Below are 26,086 nucleotides of genomic sequence, written 5' to 3' on the forward strand. Positions count from 1 at the left end.
TTCTGAACCTGGGAGCTATGACACTTGCCACTGCATATAACATTTGAAGGTTCCAGACTGAGGCCTATATGAGAGTTCTAAAACTAGGCATCACTTGCTGCTGCTGCTGCTGCCTGCTGCCACCCACTGTTACTAAAAGCTGAGGATTACAGTAGCTGCCAAGTTCCAGGACCACTGGTGGTTAATGCCTACAGCAATAAGCCTCTAACTCGAAAACCTAAAGCTATAATCCTCTAAAGCCTGGAGTAGTGAGTCCGCGGCTCTCAGGGTCAGGGCTGTATGTGCCTGGGTCCCTGTGATGGGTTAGTGATGTCAACTTATCATAAGCTAGAGTCACCTGGGAAGAGGGTCTCAGGGAGGCATTATTTAGATCAGGCTGGCCTGTGGGCGTTTATCCTTGTCTACTTTCAATTGCTATGACACAACACAGCAACCTGAAGCAACTCACAGAAAAGAGCTGATTTGGGCTTTTGGTACCAGAGAGAGAGTCTTTAAGGAAGTATAGCCTATGGCAAAGGCAGTAGAGACAACATGGCGGCAGGTAGAGCTGAGCAATCACATCCTCAACAACGAACACAAAACAGAGAGTAGATTGTAAGCGGGGTGAGGCTCAAAGTCCCCCCCACCCCACCCCCTGTGACAGACTTCCTCCAGCACAGCTCAGCCTCCTAAAGACTCCATAACCTCCCCACACACCACCACAAACTAGGGACCAAGAGTTCAAAAATACCTGAGTCCGTAGGGGAACATTTCCTATGGAAGGCACGGCAGGTCAGTGGGAGAACTGTCTTGATTGTTTGACTTGGCCACTGTGGCAAGCCCATCCCCCACCCTGGGCCCTGGACCTCATGACACTGAAGAAAACTAACCAAGGAAGCACGGATGGAAGCCTTTGTCCCTCTGCTCCTGACTGGGTGGGAGATTAGCTCCTTGAGTCTCTGCCTTGACTTCTGTCTTAGTCAGGGTTTCTATTTCTGCACAAACATCGTGACCAAGAAGCAAGCTGGGGAGGAAAGGGTTTATTCAGCTCACACTTCCACATTGCTGTTCATCACAAAAGGAAATCAGGACTGGAATTCAAGCAGGTCAGGAAGCAGGAGCTGATGCAGAGGCCATGGAGGGATGTTTCTTGTTTCCCCTGACTTGCTCAGCCTGCTCTCATATAGAGTCCAAGACTACCAGTCCAGCCATGGCACCACCCACAATGGGCCCTCCCCTCTTGATCACTAATTGAGAAAATACCTTACAGCTGGATCTCATGGAGGCACTTCCTCACCTGAAGCTCCTTTCTCTGTGATAACTCCATCCTGTGTCGAATTGACACACAAAACTAGCCAGTGCAACTTCCCCAAACTGATGGCCTATATCTTGGATTTATAACCAATAAGGCCCTTTCTGAAACTGCTTATTGTCAGGCTGTGTTATCACAGCAACAGAAATGCAACTAGAAAAAGTCCCCGGGTCACTAGCACTGGCAAGAGCTTCTCACCTACCCATAGTTCCTATCTGGGTGGAGCAAAAGGCCGTGTGCCAACTGACTGGTAACATTTCTAAAAGGCAGGCATAAAGCTTTTTTCAGTCCCGCTGCCTGAGACGCCCAGGGATGGGCTCCCAGCATCCTCTCCGGCTGAGTGACAGCTCACTGGGTGGTGCTTTGCTCCTGGCAACAAGGCAATCTTTCTAAATGCTTGAGTCTCCCTGACTTCATAGAAGTGAAAGTTTACTGCAGCTTTATAAACAGCCGTAGGTTACAGTAGTGTGCTGTTCCCAAGAAAGCAATGAGTGGACCGTTCATAGTAAACAACGCAGTGTCTCCTGCCCTAATTTCCCCACACCAGGGCCCTGAGGTAAGGCTGTCTCAGGCCGACACTTTCTGAGAGGACTGGTGAGCTGTTAGTGACAGCTCCGTTCCCCAGCTGAGTATTCTTGGTAGACACCGGAAGTGAGGAGAGGAGAGGTCCTCTTTGAACGAAGTGAAGCAGGGTGTCTTCTAGAAGGAATATCCAAACACATGCTTTCTCGTGTTGTCAGCAGAGATGAAGATAAAGATGCAGGGCAGAAATAGCTCACGTTGCATTGGGAACCATGGGTTGGAGGATGGCAGCCGCCATGCTGGACAGTTTGTCCCCTACCTCTGTAACCTAATCAGTGGGGACTTTGGGGCTGATGTTTTTGTGACCCTGAGTGCATGCACATTATTGTAAACCCAGGTGCACTGTTCGCTGTTCAGGGCCGAGGAACCCAGCCCTGGCTTTTGAAGTGTCCGCCCTGCAAGCTCATGCCCTCGCTACAGTGCCTGCTGGTGCCGTCTCTGCCTTCTTGGTAGTCTGAACAAGAAGACTTTCCCCAGACAAACTTCTAGGGACACGACCCCAGAGATAATAGGATTATGGAAGAGGGAAACACCTAGTAGTAGATGGCCCAACCTGAGACAACAGAGGCTAACCTTGGCTAAGTAGTCAGTACAAATGTCACAGAGAGTCCCTCCCACTCCTGTTCATAAGAAACCTAGACATGAGAAATGGGTTGCTGCCTGGTAAGCTGACCCACACAGCATGGTCACTGCTGTGAACGCCTACCAAGGTCCATCTAAGAGATATCCGGGAAGATACTCAGGGAAAATACTGAACCCCCAGGACAGATAGGGTCAAACTCTCCGGAACCCTCAACCTCTTCTTCTTTCCCTCTTACCACCCCTTCCCTCTTGTCCCTCCCCCAGTTCTCTGTCCTACACCTCCATGATCAGCTTCCCAGAAGCCTAGGAGGATTCCCATGACGCCAGACTAATCTACACACCCGCGAGCTCCACTCCCATGCAGGGCAGGGGCCATTGGCCCTACGCACAGAAGCCCTGGAAGCCCTGGCCTTTAGACCCCTACCTACTTCAGCTTGCCCTGTAAACCTGGGCGGGTAGATCTCTTCTCTCCAAGCCTCAGTTTCTCCTATTGGAAGGGGCAAGGTTAGGCAGCACAAGCCCAGCTGTTTTCAGTCCCAAGGCACTGGGTAGAGCTCAAGATTGCGATGGCCTGTGGCTTGTGAACCTGGAAGGGAGGGAGGGGTCCCAGGGCCATCTTTTGTAGCTCGGAAATCTTAGAGAGTCTGGAAGGGGCCACACAAACTACACAGTGGGCAAGGCCAGCAAGACCTCCTCAAAGCTCCCAGTTCCCAATGGGGGTGGGGAGGGCGGGAAACAATGAATTTTATTCCAAATAAGGGAACTTACAGCAGAGTTCCCTGCCGCGGCCCAGTTCCGGCTGGTTTATGTTAGCTGGATAAGACTAAACAGACCTTCATGTTCCCAGTATTAAGTACTCAAAATGAAAAAGCGCCTGTTTGTCTCTAAGCACTGGGACACAGGAAAAGCTCGTGCTCCCCTGAGGCCCCTGGGCAGCTCAGGGGACCCCGGGGTGCTTGCTGGAGGCAGCAGATCAGAAGGTTAACCTCAGTGAGCAATGGGTGGGGGAAAGAGGGGGGGACACAGCAATCGTGCGACTGCAGAGGTAGAGAGGTGGAGTGGGAGCAAGACAAGGAGGTGGGAAAGAGAGACTGAAGGGAAGAGAGGAAGGCAGACAACCACAGAAAACACAAGGAACCGCCACCCTCCCCTACCATCCCTACCACCCCCCAATTTACCCTAGAGACCAGGAAGCAGGAGAGAACTGGATGCTGACAGACAGCATGCACCTAATCTCCCAGCCACCTTAGTGGCCTCCCTCAGTGTGGACACAGCCTGCCTGAGGTGAGCATTTAATTATTTACCAAACTGAGACGACTGAAGTAAAATAACTTCCTGCTTTTGCAGCAAGTCACCTCTCCACACCCACCTGCCTTCCAGTCCAGCCACGCCCCATGAGCCTGCTGCTCCGTTCCTCCCAAACCTGGCCACTGAGTCTCACAGCTTGAGGGCAAGCGTCACCCCTCCTTCTTAGAGGTGAATATAAAGCCACCTGTGTGCAGACCGCAGTGCAAGGACCAGCGATTCCCACTGCTCTGGAATCCTGGTTCAGGCCCCACTCAGTGGCTAGGTTTGTCTGCCACAGTCATGGAGCAGCTCAGCTGCCCTTCAGTTCTCGGTCCATGCCAAGGCAAAGCCCTTCTGTGTCTACCTAACTTTACCATCGTTCAGACCGAGTTCTTTATCTGGGCCTTTTGGCACACTCCCGCGACACTAGCACTCAGGAGGCAGAGGCAGGAGGGCCTCTGCAAGTTAGAGACCAGCCTGGTCTACATAGGGAGCACCAGGCCAGCCTGAGCTACATAAGACTCTCCCAAAAGGCAATCAAGAGACTGAAAATAAAACTCAGTTGATGATAGACACAAAGATGAACTCAAGGTGTGGGTTCATCCTCAGCACTGGGTGTGGGGAGACAGCTGTAATACCAGCACTCAGGAGCTAAAGGCAGGAAGATCACAAGTTCAAGGTCATCCTCAGATACACAGCAAGAATTAGGCCAGCTTGGGCTACACAACATAGTCTCAAATAAATAAAAACACGTTTTTTACTCCGGGCAGCCCTCCCTCACTTCCTTTAGCCTGTCTACCCTCTCCCCTTCTCCATCCCCTGACCTCCACCCCAGTGATCTATAGCCACCTCTATGAGGACAGGGTTATGACCGGTGCCTGGACCCTGACGTGCAGGCTGGGACCATAAAGAATCTGTTCTGTCGGCAATAACTCAGTCCCAGGGTCTGGTATTCCGGAAAGGTCACTGCAGCAAATTAGGAATGGGGACGGAGTACAACTCGGATGGAACTCTTCTTGCCCAGCATAGAGAGGACCCTGAGTTCCAGCCCTACTGAGAAGGAGGAAGAGGAAAGAGGCAGGAAGGGGAGGAGGAGGAGGGAGGGGAGGACAGTGAGGCGAAGGAGACAGACCGCCCACAACACTGACTGACAACCCTGAAGTTTGGCTTTCCCTAGATCAACCCATTCTCGAATTCACATCAAAACAGGTTAAATGCCCTCTAGAGCACCGGGCCCTGGGGATGGCCAAAGCAGTAAGTGAGAGAGGCCGCAAAAGCCACAGACAAGCGAAGGTACTGGCTACTAGTGTGCTCACTGCTCAGACGGGGACTCTGGAGCATAGGACAGTAATGAGGGGGGACAGCAAAGCCAACTAACCCAGCCCCACTGGTTAGAGACAGCTCTCCAAAGGAGCCGATCTGAAAGAGGGCCTGGGGTCAGTGTCTGAGAAGGACAGGCAGCCAAGATTTGTTGTGCTTTGAACACTAACGAGGCATTAGCTCAAACAAGGCACCAGGCTGTGGAAGCTAAGCCTCTCAGGTGCTTCTGAGCCTGTGCCTCTGGCCCAGCTGATGCTCAATACTGCCTTCCCTTCCCACACCGCTGCCTGCCGTGACTGCCTGACCCAGTCCTACCTGCCACGTCCTCAGGGAGCTCCAGGGGCCCGTGGACTTTCCCAGAGGTCCGTGGGCTTTCTCAGAGGTCCATGGGCTTTCCCAGAGGTCAGCATCTGGAGTGGATTCCCATATCCCAGAAGCACCCCGGGCCTCTCAGGCTCCTTAGTCAGGCCCAGAAAGTTGAGCTGGGGTGGGACATCCCAGGCAGACTTGCTAACAGACTGTCCTTCTCCTCCAGTGTCCTGAGTCTCCCAGTCACAGGGATGTCGCTCCATTCTGCAGGAGAAATTCTCAAAACAGGAAAAGAAATCGCCGCAGAGCCAGAGTCCACCTTCCTCGTTTGAGTCTGTTAGCATTGAGAACAAGAGAGCTCTCAGCCATAAAGATGGGGGAGAGCTGGGGGGCGAAGTCACAGCCCCAAAAGCAGGGCAACGTGCTGGCAGCTGCCCTGGCAAACAGGTCCAGGGAGCCAAGAGGGTTTCCAGGAGGCAACCAGGAAATAAAGCCAAGACTACATCTCTCTTACCGACATGTAGAGACATACAACATTGTCTCTACAACCTTCACACTTGAAAACAATGCAGTTGAGTAACCATTAAAAAAAAAAAAAGGAAAATAACTCAACAGTGGTAGCCTACATTTCTTATCCCCCAGCACTGGGGAGGCAGAGGCAGGTGATCTCTGTGAGTTCAAGGCCAGCCTGTTCAACAGAGTAAATTTCAGGACAGCCATCGCTGCACAGAAAAACCATGACTCAAAAAGCAAAGCAAAACAAAAATCATAAATTTTCCGTAACTTACAATATTATGTCAGGCCGCATTCACTCTGAACCTTGGCTGCAGGCAGCCCATGAACCACATTTTATATCTGCCTGCAGGTTTCCTGAACAAGACCCAGAAAGGAAAAAGAGGCTTCACAAAACTGAGTGCCCGGGACACATAGAACAGAATGTTTTCCTTGCAACAGTTCAGCTCTCTGAGACAGGGCTCCACACTGGAGGTTGTGGGAGAGACGACGGGGCCAAGGCTCTGTGCAGACCCTGTGTGTCCTCACCCAGGTGCCACGCCAGCCAAGGCAAAGAACTAATCCCTCTATATCCCAACCACAAGACCCCCAGGCCCCATCAATGATGGCTTAAACCATTCTCGTTCACAGTCTGAGCAGAGAAAACGGGCCACTAGGAAGCAAAGCTATTGGCCTCACTAGCCTGGCCTGGCTTCGGATGGCTCTCATGAGCTACACAAACCCAGGCTTAGCATCTCCTGCTCACTGAGCACACCCTCTCCCCAGGGGCCACTCAGCACAAGTTAGGATCCGATTGGCATTAATTGGACCAAGCTGACAGTGCCTGGGGCAGCTTCAGTACTGTCATGATGGATTTGACTCAGCAATGGCCGTCAGTGCCTTTAGAGCGCACCATTAGTGTCACTTTGGAAGGCTCAAGTGAGTGTGCATGGTGCTGTGTGAGACAGCCTGCCTGCCTGCCTGCCCAGCCAAAGCTAACGCCCAGAGACCGAGAAAAAAGTAGAGAAGCCAGGAACATCATCTCAGGAGACTCTTCATCTGCTGATAGACCCAGGAAGTCTCCTCTCCACAGGGCCTGTTAACCACGTCCCAAGCCCCGAAAGGGGGCCTCAACTCAAAGGCAAAAACCATAGCTCAAACGGATATCTGTCCATAGAACTCAAAGGTCAAGCGCAATCATGACCAGACACTTACAAGGGGAGCTGCCCTCTACCGAGTGTGGGACAGCACTGGCAACCTAGAATCTTGCCTGCAAAAATGGCGCCTTCACCCCGAAGTAGAATCCAAGACTCCAGGAACTGAGTTTGTTACCAGCCAGCCTCTCCTCTCAGAACAAGGCCTGGTTAGCTCACTAATGCCTCAAGACCCAGCCTAGCCAATCATGGCTTCTTTCTTTTTGGTTTTGTTCTATTTTTATTTAGTTTAGGAATTTGGAGTTTTGTTTTGTTTTTGAGAGAGGAGAAAAAAAGAATGTTGCTATGTAGCCCGGGCTAGCCTTGTACACATGATCCTCCTGTGTGCTAGAATCACAAGTGTGTGCCATCACACCTGACTATATATTTTGTTTAGTTTTCTTTTCTTTCTTTCTTTCTTTCTTTCTTTCTTTCTTTCTTTCTTTCTTTCTTTCTTTCTTTCTTCCTTCCTTCCTTCCTTCCTTCCTTCCTTTCTTTCTTTCTTTCTTTCTTTCTTTCTTTCTTTCTTTCTTTCTTTCTTTCTTTCTTTCTTTCTTTCTTTCTTTCTTTCTTCCCTCTCCCCCTAACCCCCAGGCAGGACTCTGTGTAGCCCTGACTGTCCTAGAACTTGCTCTATAGATCAGGCTAGCCCAGAACCCAAAGCTCTGCCTAACTCTGCCTCGCAAATGCTGGGATTAAAGGCATGCACCCTCAAGTCTGGCTTTGTTTCCTTAATACAACTTCCACTTGGGGCTCTGATGACGAAGCCCAGTCTCCCTCAGACAGGTTTCTTTTCCAGCTCAGGAACAGGATACTCTTGTGATAGCAGAGCCCTGGTTTCCAGGTAGGCTGCTCTCTGATGAGGAAGCTTTTATGGGAATGACTCTGTGTTGTTTGCGACCGTCCTGACCATCTCCTTCCCTCAGATCCACACTGGGGGCTGGGTACGCGGCTGGTCTCCTCCGCCCCAGCCTCTGCACCTTATTGTGTGTGATAGAATCTGTTACAGTTTGGAAATGAATTGTCTTTCATGGGTTCGCGTGTGGAAGGCCTGGTCCTCGTCTGGGAGCTCTGCTGAAGTGTCTAGACCATGAGGGCTCAGACTTTGTCAACGAATCAAGCCACCGATGTTGACTGGGCTACTTGGGGGTGGACCTTCCCTGGAGGAAGTGGGTCCTAGAACCTTCTCATACACTCTGCTTCCTGCTCACCATTGGTGAACTGCTTCACTCTGTACCGCAAGCCCCTGCCTCACCACAGTCAGGGACTGTAAACTGAGACTTCAGAAACGAAACTGGAATAAATCTTTGCCCCATTAGGGCTGCTTTTGCTGGGCATTTTGCATAACAACCTAATGCTGATGTAGGACTCGAGTGGGGGCTGGGGGCATGGTTGTCCCAGGTCCTCTCTTGTCCCTGGAGCTGAAAAACATTCCAAGGCACTCCAGGAGGGGAAGAGATCCTGGTTTAAGGCTGGAGAGATAGGTCAGGGGCTGAGTCCTTGATGCTCTTGAAGAGGCCTGGAAGCTGGCTCCCAGCCCCCGACATCAGACATCTCAAAACTGCCTGTAAGTCCAGCTCCAGAGAATCTGATTCCAATTCCAGCACCTGCACACATGCTTGCACATGAACACATACACACACACACACACATACACACACACACACACACATGGAAGTAAAAATAAATCTTTTTAAAGAGATGGCAGCTATATTGGTGCTGACCCATTGGGGTTTAGGGAGAACTTAGAACAAGGCTGGGGAGTTTGGACTTTATGGGCACTGTGTTCATAGAGTATGACAAGGTTCTAGGACCCCACTTCCTCCAGGGAAATAGCTTCCTCTGTTTAGAGTCCTGGGCGGAGAGGGCAGGTTGAGTAAACAGTCTCTGCTGGTTCTAATGATTGAAGTCCGTATCTGCTGGCCCTCTACCTGTCACGCCAGCAGAGGAGGGTGCCACACCCACTTCTCCATTCTCCACAGTGAGCACCACACCCAGCTCAAGATTGGCATAGCTCACGAAATGAATAAGCTAGACTTCCTCAGTTCTGACTGGAGCAAAGCTCTCCTTCATTGTCACAGGAGCTCTGCATGCCCCTCGCCTTAGAGATACTCTAGAATGGCCACCCGTAGAGAACAAGAGTCGCCTCCCTGCAGATGCTGGGGGAGATGGGTGGCTGGTAATGGTCTCCATTTTCTGTCCTTACTTGGTCGGACCTCTAGAACAGTGGGAATGGCATCTGGGGGCCACAAGCCTAAAACAAACAACAAACAAACAAACACAAAACCACCATCCAGGTAAGTCAGTAACAGCCTCCCCGCCCTTCCTCCGACCCAGGAAGAGGCCTCCCTTGCTCTTTCTGCCTGACTCTCTACACACATCCAGCAAGTTACCTGCGAGGACAGATGGACTATGAGAGAGCCGAGACAAGAAAGTGGATGTTGAGGGACTTTATGGGAAGCTCCTTGACCAGGAGCACTGGGCAGACGGACAGATGGACGGACGGACCGACGGACCGACGGACGGACGCCTTTGGCCTGACTCAGTCCCTCTATAGTTAGCAGCATCTCTCTCCCAGTTTGGCCTGAGCTTGGTCCTCTCTTCAGTAGAGGGCGTCTGAGATCTGCCCGGGCCTTCACTGCATCCCTCCACACCTAGCTCAGTGTTCCTAACTGAATGTAATGATGCCAGGCGGACTAGCCTGTGATAGTCAATTCGAAGGTAACAAGGATGACACAGGGACAGTGCCATGCCCACCATGTTCGCTTCTCTCTCTCTCTATCTCTCTCTGGAAACATGAAGTTGACCCCTCCCTGAGCCCAAAGCACAGGTCGAACACTAAATCTTCATGCAGACACGACAGCCTTGATCGACTAATCAAAGGGATAGTTGGGCCAGGCAGAGGGGCTCAAACCCCAAACCCCGTCATCCCAGCTCCAGAGGCTAAGGCATGAAGATTCAAGGGCAGCCTAGGAAAGAGCATTATTCCTGCTCCTAGTGGCAGAAGGCCCTGTGACTTCCTTCCAGAGAGCGTGAATGGGGACGCTGACAGCACTGCTTGAGTCAAGCTCTCAAGGACAGTGGTAATGACAGAGCAATAAAGGACTTGAGAGCATGTGTCATAGGTGTCAAGTCGGGTAGCACATGAGGAAGGTAGGAAATAAAATCTGGTTACCCTCAAAGGGGAACCATTGGTTGGAACAGCCTCGTCATAAGACACCAGATTGAGCCCCAGGGCCAGGCTGTTGGCATGATACAACAGGAGACCCAGTGCCTAAAGCTAAAAACTTGTGGGGTTCGAGATGGCAATACAAACAGCAGAGACAAGTGGGAATTGTCCCCCCCCAAATAAACTACATGTAATGCCCTTTGATTAGAGTGATGCTTAGTTCTGGTTAACAATCCATCTCTAGGATGGTTTGTGAGGACATTGCAAGGAAGGCTTCACAAGTGAACAGAGCCAGCGCTCCCTCAGAGTGTTGAATCCCAGATTAAAGGAGGTCCTCGCACAAAGCCCGCCTCCACTTCCTGCTGACTCTGCCCACTAACATCAGAACCCTGTGCCTTTGGCCTTCCAAAAGGGACCTAAGACAGGCAGCTCCCCTGGAACAGCCCAGGCCTTCAGCACCAGATTGGAACTACTGAGGTATCCAGACTCATGGACTGAGAAGCTACAGGGCTCTCAGCCTCTTCACCATGCCTGTGGCCGCTGTTGGACATCCAGCCTAATCCTGCTAGGCAAACCAATAAACATCCTTTATAATATATACTCATTTTAGCAGTTCCTTCCTCTACAGAATTCTGATGGCTACAGTAAGGTCCCAGAGTCCCTTAATAACCAACCTCTCCCTCTCCCTGTCCCTCTCCCTCTCCCTCTCCCTCCCCCCCTCTCTCTCTCCTCTCCTCTCTCTCTCTCTCTCTCTCTCTCTCTCTCTCTCTCTCTCTCTCTCGCTCTCTCTCTGCCCTCTCACCACCTCTCTCTCTCTCCCCTTCCCAAAAACAAAACAAAATTTTATTTTGAGTTACTAAAGGAGGTAGGGCCGGAGAGACAGCTGAGCGGTTAAGAGCACTTGTTGCTTTTGCAGAGGACTGGAATTTGCTTCCCAGCGCCTACAGTAGACAACTCACAACTGCCCACAACCCTAATTTGGAGGAATCTATTCCCTATTCTGGCCCTCCGACACCATCCGCCGCTTCTCAAGCCTGGCTGCAGAAAGCACCCGTGGTGTGGACTATGACGGCAGATTCTCCTGGTTACTTTGTATGACCCTGAAGGCCACTTTTGCTGAAACCACTGACTCTTCGCTGGGCCCACATATATCTGATGAATCAGTAGAATGGAATAAAGACTTTGCCTTTCTGTCTTCATATCCTGTCTGTCCCATCTGCTGTCTCAAGACTTGGCCAGATTCTTTGCAGTTTGCATATGGCTGTGGAGACCATTTTTAAATGTTTTGCACAAGATCATCATTCAGCATTTACTTGGTTTATTGCCCACTGGAATTGGTTAGGTGTTTCTTCTACCAAGCCCTTAGGCTTTCTTAACAACTCGGATATTCATAGTCCCTTAGTCTCATTAAGACACAAACCAAAGTCAGGCGGTGGTGGTACACACTTGTATTCCCAGCACTCTGGGAAGCAGAGGCAGGCGGATTTCTGAGTTCGAGGCCAGTCTGGTCTACAAAGTGAGTTCCAGGACAGCCAGGGCTACACAGAGAAACCCTGTCTCAAGAAAACAAACAAACAAAAAGACACAAACCAAACAATGAGGAGAGATTCTGAGAGACAGTGAGGGTTAAGTCAACCATCTATCAGCCGCAATACCTCAAGGGAAAGTGCTAGTGCACAAGAAGGAAAACATCTTTGCAAGCCTTGTGGGTGGCCAACAACCACCAAGTGTTGGCTCAGCCAAGGAAAATCAATAAAAGCCTGCTTCTCTAGTCCATTCAACAAGCAGTAGTGATTGGTTCCTTCTCTCTGCCATTCAACAAGTAGCGGTGATTGATTGGTTACTTCTCTCTGCCATTCAACAAGCAGCAGTGATTGATTGGTTTCTTCTCTGTATTCAACAAGCAGCAGTGATTGATTAGTTTCTTCTCTGTATTCAACCAGCAGCAGTGATTGGCTCCTCTCCTCTCCCATGTGGGTTCTGCTTTGTTTTGTTTTGTTTTTGTGTGGTGTTGGAGAGCCAACCTAGATCCCTAGGTCCCACGAATGCTAGGCTAGCACTCCACCACTGAGACACACCCTCACTCTTTTGCTAGAGAGGGCTTTGCCCTGTGGCTCAAGCTGTCCTGGAATTAGTTGTGTAAGACCCGATGACCTCACATTTGCATGGATCGATCCCTCTTGATCACAGCTATGTTCCTCTGACTTGGGCTGAAAGTCACAGGGACAGAGCCTTGCTTGTCACAGGGATGGAGACTTGCTCTCTCTGTCCTTGTTTCTACAGCGCCGATGTCCTAAGACCCAGCAGTCCAGAGTCAGGTATAACATAGTACAAGTGCCACTTGACCCTTAGGGCCTTTCTCTCCAAGACCACAGCCACCATCTAACCATGAGAGAACAGCAGACACCTTCCAGGAAGTCTCCAAATAAGTGCCTGGCCAGTTTTCGCTAACCACAGATATAACGTGCTCTCCTAGATGATACCAAGAAAAGGCATTAGGGTAAGCTGAAGAAAATCTAAATAACTACAGACATTAATAACACGGTGTCAGAGCCATCATTGTCACAAATGTCACACATTAATGGGAGAAGCCATAATAGAGTAACTGGGAACTAGGGACAGGGGACAGGGTCATTGAGTGGTCCAGAACTCGCTAGAACGCACGAAGAGCCAATTCGATTACCAGCAACCACGAAGGAAAGCATTAGGAAAACTGGACAAACAGCCTTTGTGCTATCTGGGGAAGAGGGAACCTTGGCTGAGGACCTGCCTCCATCAGCCTGGCAAGTGAACACGACCGTCCGGGGGTATTCTCTTGACTGCTAACTGATGTCGGAGCCCAACCCACAGAAAGGGTTTGGATCTTCCCCCAGCAGAGTGGCCAGAGCTGTGTTAGGAAGGTAGTTGACTGTGAGCCTGCAGAAAAAGCCAGTAACATCCGCCCTCTGTGCTTCTACTTCAAGTTCCTGCCGTGGTGCCCTAGATGATGGACTGAAGGTGAAATGAACCCTTTGCTCCCCAAGTTGCTTTTGGCCATGATGTTTAGTACAGCATCAGAAAAGGAAATGAGAACAGAATTATAGAAATTTCCCAGTAGTTATATAAATCTAAAAGAGCCCTGAAATAAAGCGATTGTTTAAAATTTCTATGTCAAAAGGTCATTTATTATCAAGAGGTAAAGCACAAAAATGTGGATGGGGCAGGGAGAGCCAACCAGGGTTGTTGGGGGCCCGCCCTTTTGTCAGTGTCCTCGGGGACTTGGGCTCTTCTGAGCACACCCTTGACTGCAGGGAGAAAGAGCTACTGCTTTACGTTATCTAGGTGCTCGTGGTCTGGACATCCCTGGGGCTGAGCCTGGAGAGGCTGTGACTCCCCCAGGCCTCCTGGAGGTTGAGGCTAGACAGACTGGAGCCGGCCACACACCGGTGCCCGGTGCAGCCGCAGACATCAGCAGCTGCCTGCACAGAGCCTGCATCCCATCTCTATGCCCATCATGATGATCTGAGATGGGTACTGGACCACAGTGGCCACTCCACCTCAGGGCACCAGAAGGGGCTTTCAGCCTATGCACAAGGCACAAGGCGCTCTATAGATCAGAAGTCAAGACATTTTTGAAAATTTGTTTAAGGAAATTTCTTCCATTTTGCTTTGTTTTTCTTTGTTGGTTGGTTGTTTGTTCTTTTAGCAGGGTCTTACTATGCAACCCAGGATATCCCAAATTCAGGATCTTTCTGCCCCAGCCTCCCAAGCAATAGGATTATAAGCATACATCACCATTTCAGACCTGAAGGTTTGTCCTTGTAATTGCTTTGTTCTTTTTGTGTTTATTTGTTGACATTGGGTCTCATGCAGACCAGGCTGGCCCAGAATTCACTTTTTAGCCAAGAATAACCTCGAGTTCCTGATACTCCTCCCTCTGCCACCCAGGTCCTCATCACAAGCATGAAAAAGAGCATTAACCCAGGGCTGTGAACACACAAAGCAAGCACTTTACCAATTGAGCTATACTCTTTTAAAAGTGGCACCTTAAAGTCAAACACATCTTCATTAGAACCCTACCAGCTCTACCTAATGCCAACCATGTGACCTTTGGAACATAGCCCATCTAAGCCTCAGTTTATCCATCTGTAAAAGAATTAAAAATCATTTCTAAAATACAATGATTTGAACCCAAAAAGTTCAAATGGAGGGTGGATGAGATGGCTCAGTAGGTAGAGGCACTTGTTACCAAACTTAACAATCCAAGTTCAATTCCCGGGACCGGTGTGACAGAAAAAGAGAGCAGAGAGCTCCCCCAGGTTGTGGCCTGAGCTCACTTGTGCCTTTATTCCTGTGTAGATACACACACACACACACACACACACACACACAAAATGTAGTAACACTAGTTCAAATGGTGAGTTGAGTAAGAGGACATGTCACACGGCCCCTGCAATGTTAGAATTATCAGATTCTGACTCGTTTTCACCTGTTCCTTTGTCATTTGGGTTTCAGTTTGCTTCCCACCAGTTCCATGGTGGCCAGCCCCAATCTATTTTCTATAGTGTTCTGTCCTAGAGAAGCGCTGATCACTTCTAGGACCTAGTATGTGTTTCTTTTTTCTTTTCTTTTCTTTCTTTTTTTTTTTTATTTTGGTTGTTTTTGTTTTTTTGTTTTTCAAGACAGGGTTTCTCTGTAGCCCTGGCTGTCCTGAAACTCACTCTGTAGACCAGGCTGGCCTCGAACTCAGAAATCCTCCTGCCTCTGCCTCCCAAGTGCTGGGATTAAAGGCGTGCACCACCACGGCCAGGCTCTAGTATGCGTTTCTTAAATGGTCCTCAACATCAAAGCATCCCAGGAAACCACCTCTTACCAACAGTGCCCAAGCCCAGAGCCCCGCCACCTCACAGTGTGGCTAGAACAAAGACAGCCAAGCCTCTCAGAGACGCCTTCCTAACCCTTTTTTCTTTAAGTATCCAGCCTCATCTCACAATGAGGGGGACCCTACAATTATCCGCACTTGGCCCTTTTCGGAACCAGTGGGATTTGGGTAATGACTCCTGATAAGCCAGGCCTACAGGATGTCTGGACTCTCGACTGACTGAGAAATGGCCAAGTGACAGACAGCCCAGCCTATCTCCAAAGCCTCACCCTCCTCACAAGCCTACCCATCTCAATGGTCTGACCCAGCTCTGTCTGTGCCACCAAGCTTGACCGTTCATGACTAGTTCATGTCCCTCTGTCCCCGAAGTAAGTTTCCCAGATGTTACCAAGGAGACTTGTATCCTGCCCAGGGTTGCCAAAGCAACCAGTTCAGTGGGAAGCCAGGGCCTCAGCCTCTAGCCTCCGGGTGTGTAGGTCCAGGAATGAGATAATTGCAGATTAACAGGAAACAGCCTCAGTCAGCTGCACACCAGGGCAAAGACAACCCTGGCATCCTCTATGCAGTGCCCAGATCCTGGTCCCCTCCCCCTTTCCACCATCTGTTCTGCCTTTGCCTATCTCGCCTCTATCCTGGACTCTGTAAAGCCAATGGATTGTCTCAACGTGTGAACTATGAGAGTCCATGCCGCCTGTTGTGGGCCAGTGGCCTTATAAGAAAATGGTGTGTATACACCAAGGAAGGGCCAGTTGAGAACCCACGAGGAGGCGTATGCAAGACAAGAAAAGGGCTCTGACCAGAACCCACCCTAGTGTACGCTGCCAGCCTTCAGAAGTGTGAGAGAGACATTGCTGCAGGCCAGGTCTTCAGCAGTGATATTCTGTTATGTATTGGTATCGGTTACCTGAGCAGATCAAGATACCATTCCAGGGACAGGGAAAGTCCTGGTGAGGAGAAATACCTCCAAGGCCAGTCTTTTCCCTTGTGACCTTCATGTCCCAGAGCAGAAATTCTGAGAAGAAAATACCAGCATTACATTTATTGGGAGAGTGAATGAATTCATCTAAATTGAAGGCACCTGAGAAATAGAGATTTATTTTAAAACATTTTTTTTGTTTATGTGTGTGTGTCTGAGTATACGCTCCTGAGTATATGACGGCATGAAGGCTCTCTGGACACTCACCTGTGGAGTTACAGGTGGTCGTGGGCTGCCCAACATGGCTGCTGGGAGCCAAAGTTAGGAGGGGCCCAAGGCTGGGAACTCTGGACTAGCCAAGTCATCTTAGATGTCCTTTGACTAATGAAGGGAGGGAGCTCTGGATAGGGCCGTGTACTTTCTATCCTCCCTCTGGGGCTCTGCCTTGTCTCTTTTCTACAACTGAAGGGGAAAAAAAGCCAAACCAGGATAGTAGTTACAGCAGTGTGGTGGTTTGCGTAAGAATGGCCCCCACAGGCCCATATAGTTGAATGCTTAGCTAGCAAGGCGTGGCACTGCTGCAGAAAGGTTAGGAAGCGTGGCCTTGTTGGAGTAGGTGTCTGTCTGAGGGAAGCGTGTCACTGGGGTTGGCTGTGAGGATTTAAAAGCCCGTCCCAGGACCAGCCTCGGTGTCTCTCAATCTCCCGCCCCATGCCCCAGGACTGCAGATCAGAATGTAGCTCTCGGCTGCTGCTCCAGGGCTGGCCTGCCTGCTCCCTGACAATAATGGACTAAAATCTGAAATCGTAAGCCATCTTCCAATGAGATGCTTTCTTCTATAAGAGTTGCCTTGGTTATAGTGTCTCTTCACAGCAATAGAACAGTCACTAAGACAAGTAGCAAACTCAAAGTTCAAGATCCTGGGTTTGAATTCCACTTCCATTCATTTCTTCCCCACAGTCCCCAGTAGGTTCTTACTATGGAATACTGGCTGGCCTCAATCAATCTCAGAGATCTGCTGTCTTCTGCCTCCTGGGTGCTGGGATTAAAGGCATGCACCACTGGGCACTTAGGATGATGATGATGGTGATGATGGTGATGATGGTGATGATGGTGATGATGGTGATTACATTTACTTATTCCTGGGAGGGTGTGCCACGGCATGGTGTGAAGGTCAGAAGACAGCATACAGGGGTTGTATGATCTCTCCTTCACAACGTGGATTTTGGAGATTGAATTTAAGTCACCAGGCTTGACAGCAAAGCCACCTGCTGAGCCACCTACCCTGCCCTTCTGTTCATCTCTAACAGATCTGAGGAGAGGTTACTCAACTGCTCACAGCCTCTCTTTCTCCAGCTATAAAACGCCTTGGTATATTGTCAGGTGGATATTGATGGAAAAAAATCTACATCGTAAGTACTAGGCACACAGCAACCACTCAATATATGACTGGTATTGTAAATATTACTATGGCAATCAGCAAGCAGAGTTCAAAGGTCACACTGAACTGAACACGGACATCTCTGACATTTGGGGTGACTGAGGAGGCCACCACGCACCCCAGCCCCCGTGCTCCCACTGGGGGTGGATGAGCTCACATCATCTGCAAAATGTCACTGCAACTAAGGAAGGAGCCCAGACAGAGCCGTGGAAGTGTCTGCATTGGCTGATGGGGGGAAGCTCTGATTATCTGATTATCTGTGGCAGGGGATGGAGAAGGGCCAATGGTAACAGCGCCGTCACCCTCAAGACACAGGCAGGGGCTGGAGAGATGGCTCGGAGGTTAAGAGCACTGACTGCTCTCCCAGAAGTCCTGAGTTCAAATCCCAGCGACCACAAGGTGGCTCACAACCATCCACAATGAAATCTGATGCCCTCTTCTGGTGTGTCTGAAGAACAGCTACAGTGCACTTACATATAACAATAAATAAATCTTTAAAAGACACAGGCAGGAGTGAAGATGGCAGCTAAGCCAGGTGTGATGGCGAACACCTGTAATCAAGGGACTCAAGGGGCCGAGGCAGGAGAATTGTCATGAGTTACAGGGCAGTCTGGGCTTCGTGGTGGTGAATTTCGTGTCAATCTACAGAGTGAGACCTTCTCTTAAAACATACAAGGGCAGGTGAGTGGCTTAGTGCCACCAAGCCTGACAACAAGAGTTGGATCCCCAGGGCACACACACACACACACACACACACACAGAGGCACACCCACATAATTATGGAAAAACAAGCAACCAAAACAGCAAAGCAAGAGGATCAGAAGTTCATGGCCAACCTCAGCTACACAACAAGGTGGAAGCCAGCCTGAGCTACATGAGACTCTTATTTCTCACAACAAACAAACAAACAAGCAGCCATCACCGTTTCTGGTGTAAGGAGCCGTATCAGGGCAACAGCAGCGGGATACCAGGCTGGGAGCTGGCCAGGACCTGGCCCAGCGAGAGCCGCCCTCTACCCTACGCAGAGGCAGGGAAGAGGCGGAGGGAGCTCCAACAGGCTTTCCACTCGACTCCTTCAGGGCTCCTTAGCTGGGGCTCAGGAGCTCCCCGTCAGCCACAGGAGTCTCAGCCGTCATGGAAGGGAAACACAGGGGTCCAGCTGGCAGTAGAGCTCAGGTGGGGGTGGGGGCGGCAACCTCCTTGCCACTGTCACAACCAGTACTTAGTGAGGGGACCAGTTTAGTAAGTATTATATTGTAAAAGATAGCCAGTCCACACAGCCCCAAAGAACACGGAACCAAAATACCTACACTCGGGGGCTGCAGCGATGGCTCCGCTGTTAAGAGCACCCGCTGCCCTTGCAGAGGACCCAGGCCTGGTGCCCAACATGGTGGTTCCCAACCGTCTGGAACTACAATTCCAGGAGGTCTGATGCCCTCCTCTGGCCTCTGCAGGCACTTGGCATGCACATGGTGCACATACATACATACAGGCAACAGTCATACACATAAGAATAATAATACAAGGGCTGGTAAGATGGCTCAGCGGTTAAGAGCACTGACTGTTCTTCCGGAGGTCCTGAGTTCAAATCCCAGAAACCACATGGTAGCTCACAACCATCCATAATGAGATATCTTCTGGTGTGTCTGAAGACAAATACAGTGTACTTACATATAATAACAAATAAATTAATAATAATAATAATAATAAATCATCTTTAAAATTATTTTTCCAAAGATTTATTTATTTATGATATGTGAGTACACTGTAGCTATCTTCAGACACCAGAAGAGTGTCAGTTCCCATGACAGATGGGAGTAGACCCACCATGTGGGTGCCGGGATTTGAACTCAGGACCTTCGGAAGAGCAGTCAGGTACTCTTACCCACTGAGCCGTCTCTCCAGCCCCCAAATCAATCATCTTTAAAGGCCTATATGGAAGTGTTCATAGTGTCCTTACTCATAATAACCAAACATGGGGAACAACTCAAATATCCATCAGCCGATGAACAGATGAACATGACATGGTTTATGCATGCAATGGACTATTGCTTGATTTTAGAAAGAGACATACTACATCACCAATGAAGCTTGAGCATATTAAATCGAAGAAGCCAACGAAAATGCCCAGTTACTCTACGATTCCATTTATATGACATGTCCATGATGGGCAGGTTCCTAGAGACAGGAAGTAGACTGGTGGTTGCCAGGGAGACAGGGGCAACAAGAACAGCTGCTTAATGGCCACAGGGTTTCCTATTGGGACAATGCAAACATTCTGGAATTGGATAGAAGTAGTCATTATACAGTTCTGTAAATGCCTCCAAATCACATGCATTGAAATGGCAATTTTACACCATGTAAATTTTATTACAATGAATCCTTTAGAAGGTAGGGGGTGGCCCACCCACTCTCCATCCGTGGGTGACCACTGGGCTTAGTAACGTCTCCCCAAAGCTCTCTTAATGGTGTGTACCTCCACACTCAGCAGGAAACGGGGTGGCACTGGAAAAGAGCCAGAGAGGAGCAAGATCTTATTCCCCTGTGGTTTTCCGCGTGGAACATGAATTCCCTCCTGAGACACTGTGCTCGGCTCAGAGAACATACAACGGAAGTTCTCTTTCTCTGGGCCGGGTCCTGGCCCCACCCACACACCACCGCACCTGGCTTCATCCCCTGCCACTTCCTATGGCCCTGCCCATGCTCAGCTCAAACCTTCTGTGATGTGCCCTCCCATTTCAGACCTTGGCGCACAGACCCAAGCCAACCATCCAAGCATGCGTCTCTCCTCCTCCTCCCCCTCCTCTTCCTCCCCCTCCTCCTCCTCTCCCTCCTCCTCCTCCCCTCCTCTCTCCTCCTCCTCTTCCTCCTCCTCTTCCTCTTCCTCCTCGCCCCACCTTGCTTTTCCAGGATCTTTAGCCTAAGAAGCCAAGGGCATTGACCTCAGCCTCTGAGCCCAGCACACATCTCCTCAGGCACTGCTGATTGGTCCTGACCCCAGAGCTACACCTGGCTTCCTGGATGCTCCTGGATTCATGGTCTTCGGACCCAGAGGGGATTATCAGTAGGGTGTCTCCAGGAAAAGCCCGAAATCTACTCCTGAGAGGTAAAAGTGAGGCCCACTTCACATCAGCCTGACAGGCAGAACAATCTGATATCTCCTATCATGACAGCTCCTGGCAGCTGTTTTAATTAAAGGGACAAGGAGCCCACAGAGCTGCAACAGAAGCAGAAGAAAGGAAATCCATCCCTCTACCCACACTGCATTTCTAAATGGGCATTGCTAAAATCACAGCTGGACGCTGGCCTAGTGCAGAGCACTGGATGGGGCAGCCAGGATCACAGTCCTGGGTTCAAACCACTCGGCAGTGTTAACATCCGTGGAAGGAAATCTGCAGTGAAAACCAGGCACTTACAGAAAAAAGTATGATGACTTTCTTTTAACTCTGACGTGTGTGTGTGTGTGTGTGTGTGTGTGTGTGTGTGTTCACATGTGTGGGAGTTCCCACGAGGCCAAGAAAGAGTATCATGTCCCCTGAGTTGGAGTTACAGGTGGTTGTGAGCTGTCCAGCGTGGGTGCTGGGAACCAAACCCCGGTCCTCTGAGAGAGCACCAAGAGCTCTTAACCATTGAGCCATCTTTCCAGTCCCATGAGTAAACACTCTTTTAGAGAAGGGAAACGGGGTAAGAAATCAGGCTGAGGAGGATTGGCAGATCCAAGAATGTGTGTTCATGGACAGTCTCATATTTATTCTGATTCTCCCCCTCCTTCCTTCCTCCCTCCCTCTCCCTCTCCCTCACCATCTCCCTCTCTCTCCCTCTCCTCCTGTCCTTCCTTCCTTCCTTCCTTCCTTCCTTCCTTCCTTGATAGTGTCTCACTAGCCTAGGCCTCAAACTCACAGTCCTCTGATCTTAGCCTCCCAAGTGTTAGGATTTCAGGTGTGTGCTACCAGATCTGTGAATGAGAACAGGAGCCCCTCTGACCAAGACACAGAGATCTCACAAACACAAGCCTAAATGTCAGGTAAAAATGGGTACAGCCCCTAGGGACTCCTCTAGGCTTCCATTGAGCCCAGAAAAGGGCAGTGTCTCTTTCAGGGGGACAGGCTGCGATCACTGACCGGCAAGGTCAATTCGCCAGTCCCCAGCCAGTCCCTGCCCACGAGGGACAAAGCTCAGTTTTGCCGCTCAAACGGACCCACTAAGGAATTTGGTCGAATCAGTGTGTTTTCCCCTTTTCTTCTCATTTGGAAGGAAAGAAGTTTATCCAGATGATGCCCACAGACTCCATCCTCGTTACCAGTCTCTTTTCGGTGCTTAGAAACAGTCTGTGCACACGCTGACACCAACAGTCTATTTATTCATGTGTTTATTTAGCAGCAGTGGGGATGGAATCCAGGCCTTCACTCATCCTAGGCAAGCACTCTCTCCACCGTTACATTCCCAGCCCATGGCAGCCCATTTACAATTATAAAATAATACTTCTGTAGGTAAACAGGTGAGACTGGGAAAAGTACCACGGTCACAACCCAGCTACAGGAAAGTACATAGCAATGATCTCCTTCACATGTGGGCCATATCTGAACATCTCTAACTCTGTGTGTTCGGTGTACAGTTGATGTGGAGGCCAGAAATCTTGAAAGAGGTCATCGGAAGGGGATTTGTTAAGAAAAGGTGGACAGTAGATCTAGTAGATCAAGAAAGTAGAAGGAGAAATTCCAGGGGTGGGGAGGGGAGGGGTAAAAGGGAAAGGAGGAGGTGAAGGCAGGAAAGCGGGAGGGGAAGTAGAAAAGGGAGAGGGGTAAATAGGAAAGGGGAGGAGTAAATAGGAAAGGGGGAGGGGAGAGTAGAAAGGGGGATGGGAAAGTAGGAGAGAGGGAGGGGAAGTAGGAAAGGGGGAGGGGAAGTAGGAGAGAGGGAGAGGAAAGTAGGAAAGGAGGGAGGGGAAATAGGAAAGAGGAAGGGGAAGTAGGAAAGGGGGAGGGGTAAATAGGAAAGGGGAAGTAGGAAAGGGGGAGGGGCAAATAGGAATGGGGGAGGGGTCTATGGAGATGAGGAAGTAGCAGGATCAACTAAACAATGGGGATATGAAAAAGCCACTGGAAACCTATAATCTTATAACCAAACTTTTTTAGCCTGGAAGGGAGATACCCTACAGGGCTAGAAAGGCTCCTCCTTGAAGCCGTAGGTTATAAATCAGACACAAACGGTGTCAAGTGTGGGATGACCCCTTATGAGTTGGAGGGGGGGAGCCTTAGAGGTTCCCAAAGCTCTTGCCATTCCCCTTGGGTGTCCGTCAGAACTAGGCAGTGGAACCCTACTACTGAAGGCACCACACACCTCGGCTGCATGAACCAGAGACCAAGCTGCAACTGAGCTGGAGACCTCTTCCCCAGTGACAAGCCTTCACAGTGCAGGAAGTGCTATGCAAGCTTCTGGAGGGAAAAGGATCCCAACGGTTTTATACAGCTGTGCATCCTACCGACTATGAGACCAAACTGTGGCAAGATGCGCCCACTCGTGCAACAGTGGCAGCATTGTTACAGAAGTAACCAACCGCTTTATGCTAGGATTTGAAAGCAAATCTATACTTGGTACTGTAAACACCCACAAAGCTCATAGTGGGTAGAGTCACAGAATCTAGGGGTCCTGTTGGCTAGCTAAAGTGGCACAGTGTTGAACTACCTTCAAAATATATATGTTTATACCCGTAAACGATTACCTCACAGCCTTAGATCATGTCCAGTGATCTGTGCTAAGGGCAGAGATCTATGGCTTCACAGGGTGCTGAGAATAGGAATAAGACGTTTAAGATCATTCCATCCAAGCTTTGGGAACTTTAAGGAAGAGGGAGCAGAAAGGCTCTGAGAGGTTCAGTGTCGGAAGGGCTGTGAAATACCATCTTCTGGGAAGTATGTGGTCATTGCAATCATGAGCTCTCAACAACTACAGATGACTGTAGGGGGTCTGCACAAAAAAACAAGTCATCCACAGGCAGCCAAGGACAGAGGAAGGACTCCGAGAGCCCCACCCCTCACAGCCTAACTATTTCCTACAGACAGACCCAGGGAAAAGGAGAATCACTGTCTTCAGTGGTACATCCACTAGTGACTGCAGCAGACGCCAATGCATAGCCCCAACCCACTGGTTACACAGATGGCCCTGAATTTAAATATAATGGGGGGAGGGCTCATCAAAATAAAAAATCATGAACCGAAGGAAAAGACAGGTAGAGATGAGGATGAGAGGCTCATAAGGATGGAAGGAAAGTAAAAGAGGCTGAGGGAGAGGATAAACAGGGTGCATTGTATATAAGTATATAGATAAATATACAGGAAACTAGCTTAAAATAACTTATTTTTATTGAACACATTTTTAAAAAGAAAACATGAATAAATGAATAAATAAATAAGGAGGAAAATCCCATATGATTCATTACCCAGAACCTTTAAGAAATCTTCCTTCTTGACTCTTACTGATTTGTGATTACTAGTTTTTCCTTTCGATCGACATAACTGCCTTTTAACAAAATGGGAATCATAGAGGGGACGGGGGTCACAAAGTCTTTGTAACTTTACACACTGTTCTTACACTGTGAGCACTTTCCCAAGTCATCGGAGTCTTTGAAAATATAATCTTAGTGACGGCACATCCTCCCCTAAAAGGTAATACCATGATTCCTGGGCATTCAGCTTGTTTTCCTTGTCTAAGTGATACTGTCCGGAGCATCCTGGTGGCTGTGGGTAGCACCTGCATCTCCACTTTTCTCCCATCAGTTCAATAAACATGATTCTAAAGGGACCTGTGCACGTGTCACCATATTAATTTCCAGAAATCCACCAAGACCCACTGATTTTCCCCAAGCAGGGTGGAGGTGAAGTTCTGAAAGACAGTGTTGGAATGCAGGACAGTGGTACATCTGTCATCCCTTCTCCATCCCTTGTCTCTTGCCTAGCATAAAGACACAAGAGTTCCAAGCCTCTAGGGTCTGAAGCCTAACTGTTTCTAACTCATTTCTCCTCTGGAAGATGAATATGGTTACTGCTGCTCTGCTGACTAACCAGAGAAGCATCTGTACTCCCTGAAAAGAGGCCTGTGAACATCCTTCGTAAACACCGAGGCTCTGGGTTAAAGGGTACTCTTACTACCCTAGTCATGTACTGGGAGACTGGAGAAGTTACATTGTTTTGTTTCATGTTGTTTTTTTGTTTTTGTTTTTTTTTTAATCATTGTTGCTATTTCTATTTTGGAAGCCCTGAGGCTTTTAGCTATCACTGTGCCCCTAGAACTAAGTGCAACCTATCTCTGATAATGATGAAAAAAATCAGCTTTTCAGAAAGAATTAGCTAGGTTCAGGCACCTAGGAAACATCTCACAGCATCTTCTAAAGGTCAGAGACATGTTGGAAGCTGGAAGGCCTGGGGTTGAACCTAGGGCCTCCCCCCCCCCCCCAGAGGATTCTGGATGGATGGTGGGCCGTAGACAGCAAACCTTCCCAATAAAGATCCATCTGTTTAGAAGCTCCCTGCCCATCTTTCTAGTGTTCAGACCAAATATTTTGTCTTTGGATGCACTAAAAAAAACAAAAAACAAAAAACAAAAAAACTGACTCAGTGCAAAAGATCATTCACTGCAAAAGACCCCACGAGCATGCTCCTGCCCTTTTAGTCCTGGATCTCCAAGACCCTCTACTAGAAATGCAACTAGTGCTTCCAGCGGGATCTCCCCCAGCCCTATGCAAATGCAAAGAAGACCACGACGACTCTCTTGGGAAGCTCATCTGGAGAACCTAGGTTTCCCTCCACACTGCCCTATCCAGCGGGCAAATGTCTTTCCCACCTCTTCTCGTTGCTTAGCATCACTGGAGGGGACTCCAGTGACGTTGCCAGGGCAGATAAGGAGAACTGCGCAGACCCCCACCGACCGCCATCCTCCCTCATCTCCACCAGCAGCACGGGTCAGCTGCTACCGCAGCCCACCTCCACTGTCAGAAGCGCCTCTCCCGCCGTCCAAATGCACACAACAGGTGGCACCTGCCGGTCATCCCCAACCGCACCCCTGCCCACCACTCCACCTGCGCAGCAACCCTCCCTGCAATTGCCTCCCGGTCGGCAAAGCCTACCTTTGAGGTTCTGGGGGTGGCCCCGCGACGCGCGGCTCTGGTTTCCTCGCTGCAGAGAGGAGACACTGGAGAAGTTGTTACCCATGGCATCGGCCCCCCGGGGGTGCTCTGGCGGGGGCCAGGAGAGGTTGGACAGGAGCGGAGGAAAGGTGTGCAAGTGTGTGCGCGCGCGGGTGCGCGCCTCCGGGGGAGGGCCCTGGCGGGGCTGCGGCCGGGGGCGGGCGGTTTGCTGTCTCCGGCTCTCCCCGGGCTTGGCGGTCTTCGCTCGGCGGGTCCTGCCCGCCGTGGGGGATCTCGCGCCACCCGGCTACCGGGCTCCCATGCCCCGCGCCCGGGGCGGCCCGGCCCCTGGGCCCCGGCCCGCGGCGCGCGCCGCTGCGCTCTGCTTGGTGCTGGAGCTCGGATTCCGGCTGCGGGTGGGCGTTGCAGCGGCGGCGCGCTCCCCGCGGGCCATAGAGTCGGGGCTCGGCGCGCGGCTGCTCGGAGGCTCGGCGGCTGGCTCGGTCCCCGCCCGCGGGGAC

The 26,086-nt window shown here is 50.1% G+C and overlaps 1 protein-coding gene across 1 annotated transcript in view; it reads right to left on the reverse strand.

Moving 5' to 3' along the window:
- Window positions 1–26,086, reverse strand: part of Neurl1 (neuralized E3 ubiquitin protein ligase 1) — an 83,590-nt gene extending 57,504 nt beyond the window's left edge. The window contains exon 1 of the mRNA XM_052184230.1: window positions 25,566–26,086. Coding sequence (XP_052040190.1) covers window positions 25,566–25,650 — 85 coding nt within the window. The 5' untranslated portion in view covers window positions 25,651–26,086. The remainder of the gene's footprint in view (window positions 1–25,565) is intronic.

Source organism: Apodemus sylvaticus, chromosome 1 (assembly GCF_947179515.1).
Source record: "Apodemus sylvaticus chromosome 1, mApoSyl1.1, whole genome shotgun sequence".
NCBI lineage: Eukaryota > Metazoa > Chordata > Mammalia > Rodentia > Muridae > Apodemus > Apodemus sylvaticus.